The following is a 25,155-nucleotide window of genomic DNA, read 5'->3' as shown; positions in this document are numbered from 1 at the left end:
AAACTTAATTAATCCATGCATTATATGGCAATTGCAAGTGAAATACCTGGCCAGGTGCAGATTTGCTTTACAATAACAGATTCCTTCCATTTCAGAAAGTTTTGTACACTCATGTTTTGAAGTCCCTACTCGGACCGCAATGCACAGACCTGCCATGGATCTCCTGATCCAAACTCATCATATAGGAGGTTGTCAAGTTCAAGTCAGGAGACCTGCGGACAGTCCATGCATCGTAGTCCGAGTACCGACCACAAAACAAAAACGTGTGAAGCTGGCCTTAGAAAAGGATGATCTTCACAAGGTTAGCCCTTATGATAAAGACAGCTGCATTTAAAATATACGTCAGATACCCTAAGCAAACATCTTATTTTGGATGCAGAAGTGGTGTATAGTCATACATTATTCATGCAGCAGCCACACGTGTTTCGTATACATGCTTGGTCTGTAATTTTTTTTACATATATCACTCAAACCCATCATAGTCTATGGGGCTGATGACATGACTGTTTTTTGCAGACCATGTGTCAGTGTAAAAATCACACAGACTTATCCATTTTTTACAGGCATCACAGTCTATGGGTACTTAAAAAAAAAAATCCCAGACAGCCCACTGATGGCATCAATGTGCACTCCATGTGCTGTCTGTAATTAACAAAGCAAAAGATGGGAGGGAGAAGCTTTATAATTTATTTATCCATATAGAGAAATCACTGATGACACATTGATGAAACTTTGTTCCAAAACACTGATGATACTTGTACCACGTTTCTGCATATATGAATAAACACGGAAATCTGAATGAGGCCAGAGTAGAAGCTGAGATTGCTAAGAGTTCAAGATGGGGGACACCCTTTATGACATCCATATACCTAAATAAAAAACAGGCAAGGGTTGTCCTAATGAGACATGCTTTTAAGGTTCTATTAAAAAGGTTCTAATGAGCAAGATAGCAGCACATGTCCGGCCATGTCAATAAAAGCATCATCATCACACATGGTTTTTGAATTACAATGCAGTGTTAAGGCCCCTATATACCTGAGACTTCAGTCTAATGTACATGGGGACAAAGTGGTTGGCAGTGCACCCTTCTGTTAAACCCACAATAGGCACTGAAATAACTTGAAATTGACAAAAGCAATTTTCAATTTACTGAATATCATCTAACGAAGCGCAGATATTGCTTTTGAATTGTGATTAAACAGAAAAATATTAAAACCTACCAAAAATGGACAGTGCAAACTGTTGGTACCCTAAGTTCAATATTTTGTTGGACAACCTTTTGAGGCAGTCACTGCAAACAAACGATTTCACTAATAACTCACAATGTGACTTCTGCACCGGTCCACAGATATTTTGACCCACTCACTGTGACCTATCTGCTCCAGCTGTCTCAGGTGTGAAGGCCGCCTTCACTAGATGGCATGATTCAGCTCCTGACACAGATGTGCAATAGAAATAGATAAGGGCTCATCAATGCTTTGCACTAAAGGTACCTTCACACTAAACGATATCGCTAGCGATCCGTGACGTTGCAGCATCCTGGCTAGCGATATCGTTGTGTTTGACAGGCAGCAGCGATCAGGATCCTGCTGTGATATCGCTGGTCGTTGCTGAAAGTTCAGAACTTTATTTGGTCGTCAGATCGGCGTGTATCGTCGTGTTTGACAGCCAAAGCAACGATGCCAGCAATGTTTTACAGTGGTAACCAGGGTAAATATTGGGTTACTAAGCGCAGGGCCGCGCTTAGTAACCCGATGTTTACCCTGGTTACCATTGTAAAAGTAAAAGAAACAAACACTACATACTTACCTTCTGCTGTCTGTCACACGTCCCTTGCCGTCTGCTTCCCGCACTGACTGTGATTGCCGGCCGTAAAGTGAAAGCAGAGCACAGCGGTGACGTCACCGCTGTGCTGTACTTTACGGCCGGCAATCACAGTCAGTGCAGGAAGCAGACGGCAAGGGACGTGTGACAGACAGCAGAAGGTAAGTATGTAGTGTTTGTTTCTTTTACTTTTACAATGGTAACCAGGGTAAACATCGGGTTACTAAGCGCGGCCCTGCGCTTAGTAACCCGATGTTTACCCTGGTTACCCGGGGACCTCGGCATCGTTGGTCGCTGGAGAGCTGTCTGTGTGACAGCTCTTCAGCGACGCTGCAGCGATCGGCATCGTTGTCGATATCGCTGCAGCGTCGCTTAGTGTGAAGGTACCTTTAAGGCCCCGTCACACATAGCGATTTACCAACGATCACGACCAGCGATACGACCTGGCCGTGATCGTTGGTAAGTCGCTGTGTGGTCGCTGGGGAGCTGTCACACAGACAGCTCTCTCCAGCGACCAACGATCAGGGGAACGACTTCGGCATCGTTGAAACGGTCTTCAACGATGCCGAAGTCCCCTGCAGCACCCGGGTAACCAGGGTAAACATCGGGTTACTAAGCGCAGGGCCGCGCTTAGTAACCCGATGTTTACCCTGGTTACCAAAAAAACAAACAGTACATACTCACCATCTGATGTCCGTCAGGTCCCTTGCCGTCTGCTTCCTGCTCTGACTGAGTGCCGCCGTACAGTGAGAGCAGAGCGCAGCGGTGATGTCACCGCTGTGCTGTACTTTCACTTTCACTTTGCGGCGCTCAGTCAGTGTGGGAAGCAGACGGCAAGGGACCTGACGGACATCAGATGGTGAGTATGTACTGTTTGTTTTTTTTTACATTTACGCTGGTAACCAGGGTAAACATCGGGTTACTAAGCGCGGCCCTGCGCTTAGTAACCCAATGATTACCCTGGTTACCAGTGAAGACATCGCTGGATCGGTGTCACACACACCGATTCAGCGATGTCAGCGGGACCTCAACGACCAAAAAACGGCCCAGGCCATTCCGACACGACCAGCGATCTCACAGCAGGGGCCTGATCGCTGGTACGTGTCACACATAGCGAGATCGCTACTGAGGTCGCTGTTGCGTCACAAAACTTGTGACTCAGCAGCGATCTCGCTAGCGATCTCGCTAGCGATCTCGCTAGCGATCTCGCTATGTGTGACGGGGCCTTTAGCCTTTCAAGATCTGACACTTATGTACTTTGACCTTGGAGTTCACCTCTAATCTCTTTGGAAGTTGTTCTGGGATCTTTGGTTACCTTTTGTATTATCAGTCTCATCAATTTGTCATTAATTTTCATCTTGCAAGTTATATCCAGGGAGGTTGAATGACTACAGCCACACAAACCTTACATTTTTGAGTAGTAACAGGAACGTCAAGCTGTTTGGAGATCATCTAATAGCATTTACCTGTAGCATGCTTGTCTATCATTTTCTAATCCAGAGACAACTCTCTCCTTAGCTTTCTTTGGTCCATGTTCAGCATGGCGCACACCATGACAACAAACAGCACAGTGACTACTTTTCATCACTGAACTAGGCAAACTGACTGATTACAAGTTTGCAGACACCTATGATGCCAACTATAGGGCACCTTATTAGTTTCACATGTCCCTATAGTCAAATTATTTTCAATAATTTCTAAGGGTACCATCATTTTAGTCCAGGCAATTGTTAGCTTTTATTTAATTTTTTTAACCACAATTCAAAAGCAATGTCTGATTTTCAGTAGTTAATATTCAGTAAGGTTCAATGGAAAATTACTATTGTTAGTTTCAAGTGACTTAATTGTGGGTTTATCTTACTTTAAGAGAAGAGTACCAGTAAACAATTTTTGTCAAGTTTTTAAGATGCTGCTAGATACGGTAAGTCTGGTTTGGGCTCCCTCAGAGAACACATGAGCGCTGGTAGAACTCCTATATATGGAGAAGTCAAAGAAAATAGCTATTGGAAGAATGATGGCCCATCCAGCAGCTATCTATTGTATTTGGGGCCACATAAGGGACTTTGGGGGCCAACAGACAGTCCTAATATCTATAGTCAGCTTATCATAAATGAGAGAAGCACAAGAGAGCTGTCGACCGAGCACTGGTAAGGCTGATCATTTGGCTGGCAGCTATCTAATGTTTACGGGGTTGGTGGAGAGGCTTAAGAAATAACCTTCTTGCTCAACTACTGCTCATCGAAATATGTAGACCGATAAGACTATGTGTAACTAGAGTAGATGTCAATCGCATAAGCACGCCTCCAAGTCTTTCAGAAAAGAGGATTCTTCTTTTGTGAAGCTTTAGAAGCATATTTAGGAATTCACACAGGATATCTTTAATTTAGGGGCCACTCAGGTTCTGAGAGTATTTTATCTGTAGCAGACAGTACAAGGGCACTGCAGAGAGGTCACTCCTGTACTACATGTGGGAGCGTTGACTGTAAATCCAGATCCCTGCATTGTTCAAAGCAGAGACACCTCAAACATAAGCTGTGCAGATTCCTTATCACTCAGAGGAAAATGCTACATGAACAGCATGCTACAATAAAGTATCACGTAATTAACCCCTTAACCACGGGCGATTCTGAACGCGGCAATACCAAATATGTGTAGGTTTGATTTTTTTTTTTAATTGTTTTATTTTGATTAGGGCAAAAGGGGGGTGATTTGAACTTTTATATATTTTTTATATTTTTAAACACTTTTTTTTTAAATTTTGGCATGCTTCAATAGCCTCCATGGGAGGCTAGAAGCATCCACTACTCGATCACCTCTGCTACATAGAGTTGATGCACAGATCACCTCTATGTAGCTGAATTACAGCATTGCTATGAGTGCCGACCACAGAGTGGCGCTCATAGCAATCCGTCAACAACCAGAGAGAGGTCTTCAGGAGACCTCTAGTTGTGACGGCAACACACCGATGACCCCTGATCACATGACGGGGGTCAGCGGTGAGCGTAATTCCGTCCGCGTGGCCAGCAGCGCTTGTTAAATGCTGCTGTCAGAGTTTGACAGCGGCATTTATCTAGTTAATGGGCGCGGTCAGAACGCAATTCCACTCGCACCCATTGCGGACACATGTCAGCTCTTGAAAACAGCTGACATGTAGCGGCTTTGAGGTGGGATCACCGCCGGAGCCCACCTCAAAGCGGGGGATACTGCCAGCTGATGTACTATTCCATCAGCTGGCAGAAAGGAGTTAAAAAAATACAAACAACTAGCAATAGAAATGCATCAAGTGGTCAGACTGATCAGTCCAACAGTCAGTGGTTGAAGTTGGAATCCTTTATGGTACCGCTGTAAAAATTTGTTCTATTAATCAAAATTCTAACAAACAAAAATTTTGACCCATAGTTACTAATGTTGGCAGAATTGAGGCCGGCTTTATATAAGTTGCCATCTTTAACACAACCAGAGAAATCAATCTGTATCATTGACAGAGTTTATGCCTTATAGTCTCCATACACAATAGATCAAAGTCAGCAGAATCTGACAATTTCAGGACCAGCCGATCATCTGATATGAAGGAGGTCTCCAGATTGTCCCCCTGCAGGTGAGGTCAGGGGAGTAAAGCATCGGGTTGCTGCAATTTCAGCATCGCTCCTTTTGAAAGTAAGCCTTTGCCAGGCGTGTCTGACAGCAGCTTCCTCTCTCACCATTGAAAATATATGAATACTCATGTCTATGGGGTAGTAGGTAATGATAGCAGTATGTCAAACTAATGTTAGGCAGAGTTATCTCATATGTATAACCAGCTTTAGTTTCTTTACATAAGAGTCTACTTTGACCGTGTTTGACCACACATGGAACCCCTACTAGTCTGTATTATAAACAAGTAAACAAATGGGCCCGATTCATCAAAGCTTTTACACTAGCTGGGGTGAGGCGGGTGTGTGACAACTAGCCATTTTGTCAAATTAATAACGAGTGGGGTCATTCTTTACGCCACAGATCTTACGCCAGTCCAGTTTGAACAAAGCTTTGTAGGGAGACGCATGGCACTCTTCGGATGCACTGGATTAAGAGGCGTGCTCCTCTTCATGAATCGGGAGTGTCTGATTCCAACATGCCTCCGTATCAAGATCAGTGTGAAAAACACCCGTCTTGATGAATTGGGGCTAACGTGTGCAGCTATACAGTGCCTCCATGACGCTTTTAGGAGGCACAGCTGGTTTAACAAAAAAGTTGGAAGATGAGGTACATAGGGCTGCGCACATGTTGAGTGAGAAAACTCTATATAAGGCTTCATTTACCAAAACTGTCTACAAAGAAAATGGCTTTTGTTACCTAAGGCAACCAGAGCGCAGCTTTCAGTTCTAGTATAATGAAAGCGGCATGGTGATTGGTTGCTATGGGCAACAGTCAGTTTTGATGAATCTTCTCCAATAGGTTTGTAGTAATGGTATTTATGTGCACGTGGATCTATTATGTGCACGTGGATCTGTTGAAAAATTCATATTTGCCTTGCATGCTCATCTGATCCTCAGTATTTCGTTAAGCAAACCTGTTAGTAGGTTTTAGACCCGAACCTAACGTCATCTATGCAAAGCATGTGAAATGCTGATTATGTTTATACCTTTGTATTACAAGTCTGTTTCTCCATTTTCTAGAAATCCCTTAGTGAATGCTTATACAAATGAGCTCAAGTGCAGCGGGTTTGACATCGGCGGAGCAGATCACATAGAAGAGTGACCTATCAATCACAATCAGTGACAGGAAGAAGAAAGGAAGGAGAGCTCACCATGCTGTGCAGTCCAATAGTTCTGCTTGTGGTCTGTGATGCGGGTGCTCACTTCTCTAGTTCCACAGTTGTTCTGTGTATTCATGTTTAGGGTTAAGTAAAACTGCATTACACTCAATGAAAATATAGCTAAACCATATTGTGATTTTGGCTGGAAATTGTGATTAATATCTATCTATACACATATAGTATGTCAGCGGCTTTCTCATCTGTACGGTAAGTAGGCAGTGACCAGGAAAGTTCGACATAAACATCTTTATTTTCAAACTCACATAATAAATCCAGAACTTTATCCTCCGGTTCGCAGCCGGAAGGTCTGGATCAGTCAGTTGTTGTGGGCAACTGCACCACTCGTATGTGCATCAGTGGCTATGCTTTTTCTGGCTCGGGCCTGTGTTCAATCTCACACAGATCTGTCCCACACAGAGCTCTGGCTCTGATGCTTGCAAACCTAAAACTGACACACCCAAACCTTAACTGAAAGTTTAAATGAGTATCGTGGACATGGGCCACTCACAAGATCAGAGTGGAGGTATACATCCGTCCCATTACCATCCTCCTACAGATCACTCCAAAATAAAAGCCCATGTCAAGTTTTGTTTCTTTTATTTTGCATTGTAGCAATGCTCTCCAGTGGGTTAAGTATGCTTCTATCCACATCCTGGGGGACACATAACGATCCTCGTATACGATTCTTCTCACTGCGCATATGTATTATATAAAAACATACACAAACATGTGTAAATCACAATTTGCAGGCAAAAATCACAACATGGTTTAGCTATATTTTCAGTAGGTCACTGCAGTTTTACTTAACCCTAAACATGAATATACAGAAGGGCTGTGGAAGTGGAGAAGAGAGTAGTTCCCATGCTCAGATTAATATCCACATCTGGCATATCACCACAAGAGAGATCTTACCCCTAACAGGATGCAACAAATCCTGTGTCTGTCACCTGCTTCTCTCTGCCTGCAGGCTCCCTGCGAGATGCATAAAACTGGACAAACGAGTTCTCATCTTTTTTCAAGAATCTGACGCAGGCAAAACCTAAGCCCTGAAATGTGGCTTAAACAGGACCATCAAGGACTCAACAATGCAAAGTATAAACCCCCTTCACCGAAAAAAAGAACACATTCAAGAGGCCTCCTTATCAGAAGTTTATTTGCCTTTCTTCTTGAGAACATATTAACAAGCACAATAACAGAGGCTATTCAGAAAGGAGGAATCCCTGCCATAAACTACTATCATTATCAGACTATATATGATCTTGCCTGCCTTGCAGTTTCATTTTCAATTACTGCTCCCTAGTTGTTCTGCTAACCCCAACAAGGACAGGAAGATAGCAAACAGCAAGCAGATGAGGTCTTTAAGAAACGGGCTACCATGAAAGAGGACTACTACAGATAATATCGGTATTGATATATCGGTTGATTATCCACCATCACCAAACAACTCCACACAAACTAGTGGTACACTTAGGGCTCATACTCACTTGCAAGAAACTCAGATGAATCTCGTACGGCAATACCCAGCATTGCACCCAGCACTCAGGAGCGGAGCGTGCGGCTGCATGTATTGCTATGCGGCCGCACACACCGATCTGAGTGCTGGCAGCAGCGCAGGGTATAAACATGCGAGACTCATCCGAGTTTGTCGCAGGTGAGTATGAGCCCTTACACTGAATGTGAGGCACTAGTTCACGATACTTACTATCAGTAATCGTCCAGTGTACACAGCCTGCCAATCACCCAACGAACGAGCAAAACGCTTGTTCTTTTGTTCTTCGGGTGAAATGATTTTTAAGCTAGCTTACGGTAAATATTACAGTTCTTGGCAGTAAATAGTCCTGTGTGAACATGTAATGCTGAGAATACTGACATTCTATGCCACAAAATGATTTTTTTACTGATCTTTCTGTGCACATTGGCCTATAAAACAGGATATTAAATGACCGTCAATCAGCTTCTATGATTCTCAATAATGAGCTAACGTAAATGCATCTTCAAATCCAGCCATACACATTAGCTAAAACATCTCACTTCAACCCAAATAAACATTTGTTGGGTGAAATTTAACAAACAATAGTTTTAGCCAACTGTTATCTTTCTCGTTTTAAAAACTGAGCGACCCGGTCAGCACGGTTGCTCAGGGGTTAGCACTGTTGATTTGCCGCATTGGGTTCACCCCACCAAGGATAATACATGCAAGTAGTTTGTATGTTCTCCCTGTGTTTGCATGGGTTTCCAGCAACACTCCAAAGACATACTGATTAGGGACTTCGAGCCCCAATGGGGACAATGATGCCAATGTCTGTAAAGTGATCAGCCACGCTTAAAGTTTTAGGTTAATAGTTGCTAGCCCATGAAAGATCATACCTAGACAGATCCCTTGTCCTAAGAAAGGTCACTGGCATGGACAGGGCTGATCCATGCTCCCCAGGTTTTCTCCTTATAATGCGCACTGACAGTGCGCTCTCTTGTCAGCTTGTCACTTCTCATCAGCGTCGGCAAGTAAGAGCGCTGTCATTGTATTAAAAAATGTTCCAGTGAAAAGATCCAAATGAGCATACATCGGAATTGACAACCGACGCATGCTCAGTAGAACAGTGACTAGCCCAGCCCCTGAAATGAACGTCATTGATGATGTCTCATTTAAGTATCACAGCATGCACTGGGGGTTGTCAAAGGAAGCATCATCAAAAGGAAGTATATACAAAAAAATAAGATAAAGCAGTTAGATAGCATAGTGAGGGAATTATAGGGATTTTTTTAATTAAAGTGTATTAGAAAATAGATTAGATTATGACATATTAAGGATTAAAATAAATGTTAAGATTCGGACCACTCCTTTAAGGTCATCAATTACGGTATGCTTTCTTTTTTCTACTTTTAGAAAATGTATAGTTATTGGGGGTTTAATATCAATTGTTCTTTTTAGGTTTTATTTGCACATGTTAAATGTGCAAAAATTGTCCTGGCCAGCACAGGAACAAAAAAACTAAAAAAACCCTGGCAGAGAAAGGAATAACTGAGATATATTATATATATATATATATATATATATATATATATACACACACATATACATATATATATACACACATATACATACATATATATATATATATATATATATATATATATATATATATATATACACATATATACATATATATACATACATATACATACACACACACAAACAAAATCAGCACTCACAGGGAATACACATGGCAAAAACAGTGCTGCCAGATCCTATTTTAGATTGAGTATGTATTACCAGCATCAACAACGCCATGGTTACAGATGCTATGCTGTCTATGGAAGATTTCCTTCATTTTCAGTCAATTGATTTTAATGTCTGGCTCTGATACATTTTTCTTGAGACATTTTCAGACAGGCCTAACATTGGGTCTTAACCCACAAATGGCATCTCCAGCTGTTATTCCCACTTTATCTATCAAGTAAAATGACAAGTGGCTTAATATTCCTCCTCAATACTTTCTATATTCCCACGTTTCACTGTTCCGTCTCTGAAAGCTCACAAGTTCTATGAAGGACAAAGGTTACATGTCTCCTAGCCAAGAATATATGCAGCCAGCAACTTGTTGAATTAAGCCCTGATACATTTTATTACGTTGGGAAATCAAGGCAAATCCTTCCTTACCTGTCTCAATAACCACCAATAAACTGGCTGATGCAAGCAAAAAACTGCAGAAAAACAATGGAATGCAATCTCAGATCTGAGCTCAAGGAGTCGTGCCTTCAGGGTCAGCAAGGTGCCAGATCTTTAGGCAACAACATCGTATATTTCCTAAGCAGTGGAGCAAGTACTTGCAAAGTCAAAAGCGATCAATCATTGGTAAATGACAACCTTGATCTGCCATGAAATTTGCAGTAAATGTGATACTGATAAGTAATGTGAACCTGTGCCCTGGTTGTAACTCCATTCATTTGCTATAGACAATATTGACCATATTAGGCTGGACTTACATTTGAACATCTGCAGACGTATGACTTATGTAAGCTTGTACCATATATTGAACTACATCTGTCTGAATTTTGATGAATGCATCATCTACATCTCTATACATTTTTTAATAGGAAAAAATATATATAATTTTTCTGTATACATACACATGTTTTGGACATACTGAAATGTATCGCTATACGTTTCAATATGTTTCATTCAAAATAATGGAGAAAACAATGTACGGGTTTTCCTGTCTCAGATTTTTTTAAAGAACCAAAAAAAAAAAAGCGTGCAACAACATGTTTTTGTACATCTCTAGCGGAAAAAAATAAAAATAAAAAAAATAAAAAAAATAAAAAACGAGATCCAGCCAAAAGATATTTTTTTGACTAATCTTTCACATTCATATGGATACTCTGCCATACACGTCTGAATAGGCTTCTGAAAGTCAAACAACAGCCACAAATGTAGTTTGCACCCAGCCTAAACATTCAGAGCACAGTGGTTCAATCTTCAGGCAGGTTTACAAATGAGTTAACAAGACATTTATTACATTTATTTCAACAAAGTCTTCCTTTTTGCATCCCGATAGAAAAAAAAATGTTCCTGTTCATTTGTGTCAGTTTCTTCAGTAGGTTTTTCAGATCCATCTGTGATCGGTACATAGAGGAATCTTCCATTATCATGCTGTCCAATAGAAATTATATTGTGGTAGTGTTAGCCAGAAAAATCGATGTAAATACTTTTATGCCCAAAAATGACAAAGAAAGAGCCCTTCTGCTCTGAAAGATTGTATGTAAATATATATACGGTATTTGTTTTGGTTAACAAATACTCCGAGAAAATCATTTTTGGTCATGAAAGTACAGTATTTACATTGATTTTTCTGGCCAACACAGTACCACAATATGATAATGTCAACAGTTTGTAGACATTACCGCAACATAAGTCATCAGGCTTGAGGAAAACTTTGCTAAACTTCATCAACAGAAACATTTTTGTCAACATCTCCAACCTTGCAAGAGTCATATGCCCAATTACACAAACAGAAGCTCCATGACACCTTCTAACTGTGTCTACTGAACAGTGGCACTTTCATCTTACAGGACAGACACAAAAACACAGTGCACACATGTCTACCCAACAAATGTCCCAGACAGCTGTTCTTCACGTTCCTCCTCCTCCTCGTCATCTGTCGCAAATCTCATAACTGCTTTACACAGCTGCATGGAGGCTCTTTTTACATTTAGTGTTACAACTGATATCAGGGATTGGGAAAAGGTCTCCGGCCACAGATGAAAATCTACAGCTATGATCAGAAAAAAAAGGTCTAATAAATCTTCACACCATCATAGCAGATTTGCCACCATAGATGTGCTGGGTATCAATATGACGGCTCATTACCTGCTGGATTACATGAGTAATTGGTACATCTATGATCCTCTTAAAAAAAGGGAATTTCATGGTCAGCAAGGGCTTACAAGATGGACATATGCAGAACTCAAATTGTTCAGTGCAAACACTGGAAGTATATACAGCATAGAAAGATTCCATATAGTGTAAATTATTATAATAAAATAAAAAAAAATAACTTAGGTCAGAGAAGGTCAAAGATAAGCACCATGGCCTACCATTAGGGCCTACATAAAACATTAGAAGGCAATAAACCTACATACAGTGATAGTACACGGGTATAGGACATATCAAACGCAAGGTGCCATAGTGTATATAAAAAAAAAAAAAAAGTAGACTTCACCCATTTGAGCTGCAGGGATGTCATGTTCCATGGGGTTCCACTGGTAGAAAAAAAATCAGCAATCAAATCTATCTGCCCTGTCGTGCCCTACGGGCAGTACACAAGTATAGCTCTCATGGTGCGTACCCCTAGGGCGGCGGATGGATTTTTTTTCTGGGGTATCCATTATGAGAGCTACACTTGGGTACTGCCCTTGTTAGGGTGGGTACGCCATGAAACGTGACATATACACTGTTTAATGCACTATGACACCTTGTGTTTGATATGTCCTATGCCCATTGTGAGGCAGTGAGGGGAATCATATACGAGGATCCTGACGTGTCTCCCAGGATGTGCACAGAAACATATCGAACCCGCTGGAGAGCGTTGTAATTACAGCCATAGCTGTGGTTACAATGAAAATAAAATTAAGTGTGGACTTGGTCAAGCTATTTGACCAAATCAGATTTAGGAAAACCCAATATGGGCTTTTATTTTTGGCAAGATCTTTAGGAAGATAGTCTGATGGATCTCTCCCTTCAGTCAGTCTTGAAAGTGGCACATGTCCACTAGTCCCATTTAAACTTTCAGGCAAGGGTTGGGTGCGCCAGTGTTGGTTTTGCAAGCATTAGAGCAGGAGGTTCAGTGTATGCCTGTCTGTGTGAGACTGAACAAAGACCATAGCCAGAGACTATAGTAAAGCCACTGCTGAACCCACATGGTATACGGTGGTGCAGCCACCCAAGGCAATGGACTGATATGTGCGTTCCAGCTGCGAACCTGATGATAACGTGTGGATTTATTTTCGTAAGTTGACAAAGACATTTAAGTTTAACTTCCTTGGGTCACTTTCTTATTAGCGCACAGAGGTGAAAGCCGCTGCCCTACATATGGTGGAGAAAGAGGGCAGTGTGAATTGAGGCATACCCCATAGAAAACTACAGGTCTGTGATTAAGCCGGCTGGGCTACAACTCAGACCCGGAGACAAGATAGAGGAACTCCTGAATGAAATAGTTGGTCCTCTCCCATTCGCAAAAGCAGTAGTTTCAACAGAAGCAACAACAGCAGCAGCAGGCTAACAACCTGCTTCTACAGCAGATTGTGGAATTGAGAGAGACGCCCACACCCTCGAGGCCGGTCAGTCCCAAGGACTGGGACAAAGTCAGGTCAGTATGGAGGAAGGGTCCGGAGAACGACCTTTAAGCCTTTCTCGCTGTGTGCGAAAGAACAGCAAAGCGATAGTTTGCTGATCTCCCAGTGCGTTAAAGTGGTGGCCATTCCTGATGGGAGACACCCAGAAAGCCTATTATGACCTCACCAGGGAGGACGCCCAGGACTATTGGAAACTCAAAGGTGAGATCCTTGCCCGAATGGATGTTAATACTTATGTACGGGCACAGAGTATACCAGTGGTCCTTTGTGGAGGCCACACCCACTAGCTCTCAGGCATATGACTTGTTGCATTTAGTAAAAAAAAATGTCTCCACCCTGAGACCTTTAACCCAGCCCAGATGATAGAGGGAGTAATAATCGACTGGCTGGTGAGGACTCTGCGAGTAGCCATACAGCGCTGGGTGGGGAAAAGGGACCCGGGCAACCTAGATCAGATGGGAAGCCTGATCGTGAATTATATGGCCACCCAGGACTGGGTTCGAGCCTCTGCCCCACTGCGAGTATCACGCTGGCTACTTCAAAGCTCAGGAGCCTGGAAAGGGGATACAATCAGTCAGTTAGAACTGAGCATATACTGAGGGAGTTCCTCAAAATGAGGGTGGCAGGTGACCAGTTTCCCCCAAACCAGTCTCGTGAACCAGAAGTACCGTCACCAGAAAGTGCTTGCGGTGCCAAGGGCCAAGACATGTGGCTGCCAATGGCCCCCTGATTAGTGAACCCATGGACTGTGGGCTTGATCAAGTATCTATGCATGTCCAGACCATCTACACCATGGATGCCGGCACCCCAGCTGGTGACCCCCCCATGACAGGTGCGTGTCAATGGACACTGGGCAGAGGCTCTCTTGGACTCAGGGCGCCTAGCGAAACTTGCCCGTGGGCCACTGACCTCCGCGTTAGAACCCACGGGGGAAATCAGGTTGATTTGTATACACAACGAACTCCTGTCATAGCGGACGGCGGAGGTTACCCTTTCCACCCCGTGCAGGAGGTTATACATCTGGTCGGAATAGTAAAGACCCTTCCTTAAGGGAATGTTTTGGGAAGAGACTTGCACCTGTCCTGGTCCCTATGAGAGAGTAAACCTAACCCTCCCAGGGTAAAGGTCTGTCCAGGCATAGAACCAGACCAGGGGACACCCTCATAGGGAAAGAGTGTAAACCTCATAGATTTTCCCTAGAGGTGATGGCAGAACAGGTCATGGAGACCACATCAATCCCAGAGATGGAAGTATCCCTGTGGACTTTTGAGACAGCTCAGCTCTAAGATCCTACACTGGCCGGGGCAAGGTAAAAAGCAATAAATGGGGTGGCTCAGCAATTTGGGGAATATGCTGTTTTCAACGTATGGCGGTCAACCAGGAGTTGCTATGTCAGGTTGACAAAATCTGGGACGAAGTAGTGGAACAGCCGGCAGTGTCCTAATCATAGCGCCGGGCGGTGCTCAAGATGGCCTACAAACACATGCTGAGTGGTCACATAGGGGTTAAAAAGATGCAAGAGCAGATTCTACAACTGTTCTTTAGGCCCAGGATTTATGTTGAGGTACAGAGGTTTTGTGAGTCCATGCCCAGTGTGTCAGCTGACCACACCCACCGCATGTTTCAGTAGTCCATTGGTTCCTCTGCCTATTATAGAGGTACCTTTTGAGAAGATTGCCATGGATCTGGTAGGGCAAGGTTTGGTTTTTAAGCATCAGAGCTGGACATACTGTTTATGCCTGTCTGTCTGCGTGAGACTGAAGAAATACCAGCGCCTAAAGCAAAGGCACAGAGTGACTGCACACTTATCGATTTGGACCGCACAATTCCATTAAAGGGGTTTTACCACTACATTCAAATTGATGACCTATCTTCAAGCTACGACATCAATATCAGATTGGTGGGAGTCCGACAGCGGAGACCTCCACCGATCAAATGTACGCAGCTTCAGCTGAGACCAGACGGAAACAATTAGGCTCTTCCTGAATAGAACATTAGCTGCGCATGTGCAGCATCGGTCTATTCTTCGAGATTGCTGGAAATAGTCGCGTTCAGCACTCATCTATCCACGACAGTTCTGCAGACAATAAATTAGATCAGTCTGCCAAACGTCACTATTTTGGAGTTCCAATAAGTAGCTGAAATTCAAAACACACGCGCATGTGGAAATTAGACAGAATAGCTGTCAGAAGAACAAGCGTGTTGCCACCATAACCAGTAAAGTCTATGGCGTTACTCACATGTTGGTCTGCAAAAAAAAAACAAAAAACTCAGACATCTCAGTTTTTAATCCAAATTAGAGTGAAATCACTCATATAAGTCTATGGGGCCATAAAAATATATTTTTTTAGTAAACCAGAAAATAACCTATGAAACAATAAATTGAAACAAGGAAACACTGACCAAACAATGATGAAAATCTGATCCTATAACCTAGTGACAATTGTGTGAACAAAAAATGAACATCTGAATGAGGTGTAACGTGACTGAACAATTTTATAATCACCTTCTATGTCTTAGCAAATTAGTGAAGTCTACCATTGCCAAAATCCTCACTTTGTAACTAAACTTTGACAATTTAAGAAGCTAAAAACGTCTAATATCTTGATCTCTGTTCAACCATGGGAGACATTCAAAGCGCTTGAGTAATAGGAGGCATAAAAACCAGGTAGATGGAGGTCCAACCAGTCGAAGGGCCCTTTTACACAAGATGATAAATACCAAACGAGTGTCCCAGATTTATTGACAAATTATTTGATTATTTTATGGATGCACAAAAAATTATTTTAGGCAGCACATCACCCCCTGTAAACAGGACGTGCTGTCGAGAACATTATTTTACATGTGGACAGAAGGATTGCATTAGAAAATGTTCTATCAAAAATCATGACACCAAATGAACAGTTGATTGGTGCTCCTTAACTAATGTTCTGATTCAGTGGAAGGGATTATGGCCCCATTTTGGCCTCATTTGCTACCTTTTCCATATATACTGCCACGTTATCTTAAACCGGCTACAAGGCACTCACCGATGCTCAGATTTTTCTTAACATTAAAGATCCTGACAACGAGCAGTATAACAACACAAAAAAATCCTAAATTTAGACTGATGATGTCATTTTGTCTGGCTAGTCCTCCCTGCAGCATTGTGTCGTACTGCCATCCTGACAGCACGGCGCACACACGGAGCTCGGGAGAATTGGTACATGGCTGAATCAAAACACAGACTGTTTATCCAACAAGAGGGTGCGTGAAATCCTGACGAGCAGTTTACATGTGAAATGAGCAAGAAAACAATGATAGAAGGGGGGAAAAAAAATAAATCAATGGGGCAGCATCAGGCTGCCGTACAATTACTGCAACAGCATATAGAGACAAGTGTAGCTTTTGCAGCATAGAAATGGATTTCCGGAATGACTATTAAAAAAAAAAAAAACAACAAAAAAACAGAAATTTCAACATCAAATCTGCTGCATCTGAATGTACACTTTAGGGCGCAGTCAGACGACGTATAATTAGGAACGCAGTGCATGGACGGACTGGCTGGCGGCTCTCCCGACCAGGGCGCGACAGCTTCATGTCTGCCTATTGCGATGTCATTCGTGGAGTCTGAGCATGGCCTTTAGAGCTCTGTCTGATTTATATGGCCCTTTGACTTGGTCCAAACAAATTTATATTAAATAACAAACATCATATCTCATTGTTCACTAATACAATCTGGCAAAGTTAACCTCGCCCTTGACATACCGCAGGTGTAATAGCTCAACAAAAAGCAAAAGCATAAGGCTGTGTTCACACGTTGCGATTTGGCTGCGTTTTTTTAAGCAAATTTTAAACTGCGCTCTAAAGTACCAGCAAAGCCTGTGAGATTTCAGAAATCTCTTGTACACACACTGCTTTTTTTTTTTCCTGACTGAATTGGAAAACTGCAGCGGGTCACTTCTTTCAGCATTATTGCAGGATTTTTTTTCACCCATAGTAAACAATGGGTAAGTGCAAAAATGCAGCAAAAAAACCCAAAAAACCGCAGGTATCAGGTTTTGCTATTTTTTTTTAGTGCAAGAACATTAAGGAAGTAGCGTCATGATTTTTTTTTTTTTGGGGGGGGGGCACTAAACTTTATCAGCATGCACAAGAGAACAAAAACAGCAAAACACGCTTTTTAATGTAGCAGCAAAAACACAACATGTGAACATACCCTTAGACGCCTGTCAGGCACCAACCATCACATATTCTAATCATGAGACAAGTATTCTGGGGACTAATTGGAGCCACAGGTGAATCAAACAAAGGCTTCCATAGCTTATATTTTTGAGGACGATGTCTAAGGTGTTATCGGAGCATGCTCGTGTGATCAGAGTGCCTTTGGCACGCAAAGACATTGAAAAATATGCTTGAATCCCCGCGCCTGCATGTCTCGCATGTTCGACAGCCACAACACAAGCATGGGTTGCCTATCAAACGGGAAATCCCTGCAGGTGCTGCGGCTGTCAAACAGCGACAAGACATGCAGGCGCGGGGGGACTCAATCATATTTTTTGAGCATGCCAAAGACACTGTTAGAACACTAGCATGCTCAGATAACACCTTATCCGAGCACGTTCGCTCATCACTGTAAAAGAACCCCTGCATATATTCCTGCCATGTAATCACTGTAACAGACCCTCCGTCTTCCAACACTAACACACAAGCAGATGTTTCAAAATTTTCACTGTCATTGGCCCCAAGTTGCAAGTGACTCACTTGCCTTCAGACTTCAGTGAAAACCACAAGTAAGTTTTTTACGATTTGGCTGTTTTTTTTTAATATATATTTTTCAACAAAATCCCATCTCTAAAACAGTTGCAAGTTACAGACAAGTTGCACAGACGTTTTTGGTCACACGACTTGTCTGAGAATTGCTGGTGAATGACACGTGGCCGTGTACTTTTTGTGGAACTCACTTCTGGCTTTGGCTGTGCATCGAAAATTGCTTGTGGGGATTCCATCCTGAGATGACTGAAAATGAGACGAAAGACCCTCTTCGATTAGATGCCCCCCAGCAATCAGACTTGTGCCTTATGCTATGCTTACGACATGTTTGTAACAGCACAAGCCCTTCACCTACTCTCGTTATTAGTAAGGTCACCTTTTACATTCCAAGTTTTCCTGACGGACAAGGATTTCAGCTGTGCTAACCTCTATGCCACTAAGGCTGCCGTCACACTAGCAGTATTTGGTCAGTATTTTACATCAGTATCTGTAAGCCAAAACCAGGAGTGGGTGATAAATGCAGAAGTGGTGCATATGTTTCTATTAGACTTTTCCTCTAATTGTTCCCACTCCTGGTTTTGGCTACAAATACTGATGTAAAATACTGACCAAATACTGACAGTGTGACGGCAGCCTAAGCCTGAGAGGCAGACTAAAGCAAGACAAGTCTAGTAGGCAAGAAACAACTTCTATTCAGCAAGCCCAGCTGATACCCCATCATGGCAGACAGAGTGCACAAAGGGGTTTTCTTCCATTTTTCCAAATTTGCTAAGGAAAATAAGTACTACTTGAATCCAGCGCCGATGCTCCGGCAGAAGGGAGCCCCGTTGGAGCAGTGATGACATGGGCTACACCTGACTGCAGTCAATCACTGACATTTACATGTAGAGCACATAACCACTGAGGCTATTGACTGACTGCACCGACCAAGTGGCTGATGTACAGATCACCAGCCTTCTCAATACCAATGAGGAACACAGAAACAGCAGTGGCGCTGGATTGCTAGGAGATTCAATGGGTAAGGAATGCTTTGTCCTTTATTTTGGAAAATTCCTTATTGAGTAAATAAAAAAAAAAAAATAGAGAAAACCCATTTAAAACTGAGATGCAAGATTCTTAGGGTATGTTTCCACGGTAAGTAAACGCTGCTTGTTTGACGCTGCAGCGTCAAACAAGCAGCGTCCAGATGTTCCAGCATAGTGGAGGGGATTTTATGAAATCCCGTCTCCACTATGCGTGGAAACCCGCACGCGGCGGCCCTGCGACTACGGACATGCTGCGCGTCTTTTCAGATCGCAGCATGTCCGTACACCTTGCGGGGACGCAGCGTCCCCGCAAGGCATATCACAGGGCCCTATGGCGAGGGGTGCGATGATCCCGGATGTGTACTGTACACATCCGGCACCATCGCGTCCCAGAAAGGGGGCGGGGCTTAGCGCCGAGCGGCTTCGCCGCTGCGGCGATACCGCCGCCCCTCCGGACCGTGGAGCCATACCCTTAGACAACTTTTAAATAAACGCTAAAGATATTTAAAGGGAACCTGTCACCAGATTCATGCTGCCCAAACCGCAGGCAGCAGGAATCAGCTCCAAGACTCCAGGTATAAATAAATATACCTTAAAGGGAACCTGGTCCCGCATGCCCTCCAACCCAGCAGCATTCACCTATGTATGATTAAACTGGTTAGGTAGGGAGTTTAATCATACACAGGTGAATGCTGCTGGGTTGGAGGGTATGGGGGACCTGATGGGTTCCCTTTAAAGATCCCCTCGCCAGTGCTGCTGTAGGTGCTTGATGGGTCTTTTCCTCGTCTGTACACAGGGAGAGCACAGTCAATCACCTACAGAGGCGGTGGGAAGAATCAGACTAGACTTATCTCTGAGTATATAAAGTATGTTACAAAATATGCCTGGCTGCAATCGCAAAGATTCCCTTTAAAGGGAACCTGTCAGCAGTTTTGGCCAATATGAATTCTGGTCATCACCTTTCAGGCCTTATATACAGCGATGCCACCCTCCTGCATGCTTCATGTGGATGATGTGTTGCTGCATCATCCACACAGTCTCCCTGGCATTGTGCTCCTGTTCAACCATACTTATCTGTCCTGTTGAGGGCAGAGCAAAGTACTGCAATGCACAGGTGCCAGGAAAGGTCAGAGAGGCCCAGCGCCTGCGCACTACAGTACTTTGCCCTCAATAGGGCAGAGAAGTACGCCTGCGCAGGAGCGCTGTGCTGAGGAGACTGTGTGGATCATGCAGGGACGCATCATCCACACGAACCAAGAAGGATGACGGCATCGCAAGAAGATGGGAGGCGCCAGACCAAGAAGAGCGACACCCATCGGACCAGACCGCCCTGCAGGTGAGCATAATAAGTTATTTTTCTTCTCTTACAGGTCGGGTTATAAGCTTATATACAGCATTATAGAATGGTGTATATCAGTCCTTAAAGGTGATGGCCATATCTTATATCGGCCAAAACTGGTGACATGTTCGCTTTAACCTATAGCACACCATGTCAAAACTTGGCCGCTGTTGCTTTTATTTTATTCCTCCTGCTCCTCTGACTTTGCTTTTTATTTTTTAAAGCCACATGTTCGAAGATATGGGCCTTTTTATCCTGTGAAATTTTTTAGTCTTTACAAGGGGGTGTTTCTCACATGCCAAATACCTAAAGAGCACAAAAATTAGCACCAAATAAAATGGCCCTCATCTCTGGAATGATATGGTGGAATTGACAAAGAAAAAAAGCCGAATACTCAGGAAAGCAGCAGGTATAGAATACAAGCAAAGTCTGCCCACTTCTTCTCTAGAGGCAGGTCCCCTTTAACAATTACAACTCATATTTGGAAAACTATATCTTTGTAGCATGGTAGTCAGTACACTGAAAAATAGTCAAAATTAAGTCATCAGTGGTTGATACCTTTCAAGTTCTTAGAAGCTGTCCAGCCCACCAAGGTCTCCTCATCGGCACGGTCTAAGAAAATATCTGAAGTCACAGGTTTATACACAACAGGGCCAGGAATAGGGCAATAATAAGACAAGTGATGTGAAACAAGTGTCCGGATGGGAAGGGGTTGTGCCATTTACACCAATCGCCAAGACTTTGTGATAAAAGGGCACCATATATGCCATAGCCTGAACTATCTGATAACTACGAGCACCTAAAGAGGGCAGGGTTTTGCCCCCTGAAGATTTCTATCATCATTTATCACATCTTACACTATGTATTAGGGGTACATGGCTCTCCTCAACACTAGTCCAAGCAGGCCACTGTCAATCTAAATGTACTTGTGTAAGTGGCTAATTGATCTGACAGAATCTGTTAGGAAACTTTTCTGAAATCATCAAATTTATGCCGCCAGAGCCTGGCTGTGCGACTGCAGTCACGTAATCACAGCAATTCAAAAGAAGCATTTAGAAGGGTCGGCCGGTGTCCATGTGTCTCGGCCGGGGTCTATGCGTCTCAGCTGACTAGTCCAGTGTTTCTTCCCGCCCTCCCCAGTTGATTGACAGGTCTCTCCCTGTGTGTATAGAGAGACCTGTCAGTATAAGGAATGTTTACTATGAAATGCTGCATTGTACCATCCTACAATCACACGGTCTGATTCACGCTGCCTGGAAACTTCCCTTTAAAAATGTTGTCTTCGTTCACAATGATTGCACTGTATGATTAGTATCTGAGAGATAACGCCATTATATGGACCAGAATTTTGTATAGATGAGAACTGGCTGAATCATACGAAAATATCAGTCAGTGTAAATAGCCAGCTCAGCCCAATACCCTCCTCTGCGAGATTGGTTAGAAATCTGTCTGTGTGGAAAGGCTGCGTCACCTAAAGCCACAAGTGACAGTGAGCACGACCCTGGGAGGTGACAACACATTACATGACCTTGCCAAGAGGACGACCAGCAGGCAACATCCTTTATGGACTCAGGTTATAATTGACCCCACAAGATAACGGGCATCAGAAGACCAGCCACTATGGACAAACATCAACAAGAAAAAAATGGAGCCCACCGAATGCGTGTCCATATCACCAGCAGTCTTCAATGCACAACCTAGTACATTACATTGAAGGGTTTTTGCCATCCAGTTGTAAAATAGTGGGCACCCAGTAGAGTACATTAGTGGCCCCCATTAACCAGTTATACAGATGTGTGGGCACCCAGTAGAGTACATTAGTGGCCCCCATTAACCAGTTATACAGATGTGTGGGCACCCAGTAGAGTACATTAGTGGCCCCCATTAACCAGCTATACAGATGTGTGGGCACCCAGTAGAGTACATTAGTGGCCCCCATTAACCAGTTATACAGATGTGTGGGCACCCAGTAGAGTACATTAGTGGCCCCCATTAACCAGTTATACAGATGTGTGGGCACCCAGTAGAGTACATTAGTGGCCCCCATTAACCAGTTATACAGATGTGTGGGCACCCAGTAGAGTACATTAGTGGCCCCCATTAACCAGTTATACAGATGTGTGGGCACCCAGTAGAGTACATTAGTGGCCCCCATTAACCAGTTATACAGATGTGTGGGCACCCAGTAGAGTACATTAGTGGCCCCCATTAACCAGTTATACAGATGTGCGGGCACCCAGTAGAGTACATTAGTGGCCCCCATTAACCAGTTATATTTATGTGCGGGCACCCAGTAGAGTACATTAGTGGCACCCATTAACCAGTTATATAGGTGTGCGGCACCCAGTAGGGTACATTAGTGGCACCCATTAACCAGTTATATAGATGTGTGACACCTAGTAGTGTACATTAGTGGCACCCATTAACCAGTTATACAGATGTGTGGGCACCCAGTAGAGTACATTAATGGCCCCCATTAACCAGTTATATTTATGTGCGGGCACCCAGTAGAGTACATTACTTGCCCCCATTAACCAGTTATATAGATATGTGGGCACCCAGTAGAGTACATTAGTGACACCCATTAACCAGTTATATAGATGTGTGGGCACCTAGTAGTCTACATTAGTGGCACCCATTAACCAGTTATATAAATGTGTGGGCAACTAGTAGTGTACATTAGTGCCCCCCATTAACCAGTTATGTAGGTGAGTAGGAACCTATCAACTAGTCATGATGAGCAGAAAACCACTAATCAGTTGGGTAGATGTGTGGGCAACTATTAACCAATTCTGCAGATCAGAGGACATTTATTAAATAGTCACGTACATGAGCAGGCACTTAGCCAGAAATTTGGTTACGCGAGCACCCTTCAACCAGTCTTGCATATGCAAAGCACCCATTAATCAGTGATGTACATGAGCTGGCACCCACTAACCAGCTGTGTACTGAGCGGGCACCTGTTAGCCAGTGGTATACATGAATGGGCACACACTAGCCAGTTGCGTAAACAAACAGGCACCCATCAGGCAGTCATGTACATGAGCGGCACCCATTAGCCGGTGGTGTAAATGAGCAGCACCCATCAGCCAGCCAATCAACCAGTCAATTATACAAGTGGGCACCCATCAGCCAGTCGTGTACATGAGAGGGCACCTATAAGCAGGTGGTGTAACTGAGTGGCACCCACCAGCCAGTCGTATAAACAAGCGGGCACCCACCAGCCAGTCGTGTAAACAAGCAGGAACCCAGCAACCAGTCGTATATGAGCGGGCCCCCACTAATTGGTGGGGCTATGAGAGGGCATCCATCATGTACATGAGCGGGCACCTATAAGCTGGTGGTGGCACCCATTACCACAGAGTCCACAGCAGGGCAGCTCCATGGATCCCCGGGTCACACAGGGGAGCAGTGCAGAGCCCGTGTCCCCGGTGAACAGGTAGCACGGTGTGCGCCCGCCCGCCCGGCAGCACCGACCCCGCTCTCGCCTTTGTTATGAAGTTTCCCGGACACGCCTGGCAGACATTCTCACCTTCATATCGTTCATTATGGTTTGGAAGAGTCCTCCCAGCGCGCTGCATTCCTTCTCCATGCCCGCGTCCATGGTCGCTGCTCCTGCCCCGGGCAGAGCCCCGTCTCTATTGCTGCCCGTATCCGGTGTGCGGGCTCCTGCCAGCAGCAGACGACAGCTAGCCAGTGATAATGAGAGGAACGGAGCTCACACTGATCTCATGCCGCTGCAATGCACTGGAGCGGGGAGGGGAGGAAGACCTGACTCCGGGAATACGCAGTTTACGCAACGCATAGAGCCCCCTAGCGGTCACACACGGAGCTCTAGCACCGCCCATAGCATAGCCACACCCATCACCTTCCCATCCTGCCGTAAACCACGCCTCGTAACAAATTCCCTCCTCAATAGTCAGTATCTAAGGGAAGAAACACGAAAAGGGGGGGCAGGGTAGATGATGTCATCTCTTGTAGGCGTGGCTTACCTAGCTACGTGTGCGCCTTTCTTCCTGAGAAAGAGGCGGTGCTCTGTGTGGCCCCGCCCACAGGTGTGTGAGGTCTCGTTCACCCGGTTACTGGCGGTGCGCCCTCGGCGTGTTGTCCTGTGCAGTGTGTCCTTGAGGAGACCATGTGTCTGCAGACAAGTGCGAGGGGGCAGGCGGCCATGGCTCCTGCCACAGACCTGTCCTTGTTGGGTTTTTAGTCTTCACTGGACATAAGTTGTATGAGAAACTACTGAGTGAGATACACAGAAATTCCACCATTGTTTTCTAGTTACGCCATAGTTATTGGAGACCTATATACCAGAAAGGTGTCCAAGATGGGGAACATAGAGTAAGGGGCCCTGGATGTGGGACATATATACCAGGAAGGGGCCCAGAATGGGGGTACCATATATAGCAGCAAGGGTTCCAGGATGGGGGCGTCAGGTATAGCAGGATGGGGGGCATCAGGTATAGCAGGATGGGAACATATATACCAGGGTGAGGATATATACACCCAGAAGGGGTCCAGGATGAGGGTCATGTATAAAAGGTCCTTGGATGTGGGATATATATATA

General features: G+C 44.0%; 1 protein-coding gene across 2 annotated transcripts in view; it reads right to left on the bottom strand.

Annotated features, from left to right (window-relative positions):
• Nucleotides 1-24,572, bottom strand: part of LOC143765443 (protein MTSS 1-like) — a 159,593-nt gene extending 135,021 nt beyond the window's left edge. The window contains exon 1 of one of the 2 annotated variants that reach the window (XM_077252111.1): nucleotides 24,120-24,572. In XM_077252111.1, the coding sequence (XP_077108226.1) occupies nucleotides 24,120-24,191 (72 nt within the window). In that variant the 5' untranslated portion in view covers nucleotides 24,192-24,572. The remainder of the gene's footprint in view (nucleotides 1-24,119) is intronic. The other variant, XM_077252110.1, reaches the window with a different exon arrangement.
• Nucleotides 24,573-25,155: the final 583 nt, after the last annotated feature.

The sequence above is a fragment of the Ranitomeya variabilis genome, chromosome 4 (genome assembly GCF_051348905.1).
Source record: "Ranitomeya variabilis isolate aRanVar5 chromosome 4, aRanVar5.hap1, whole genome shotgun sequence".
NCBI classification, from domain to species: Eukaryota; Metazoa; Chordata; class Amphibia; order Anura; family Dendrobatidae; genus Ranitomeya; species Ranitomeya variabilis.
The sequence above is the reverse complement of the archived record's forward strand: the minus strand, read 5'-3'. Positions and strand labels throughout refer to the sequence as shown.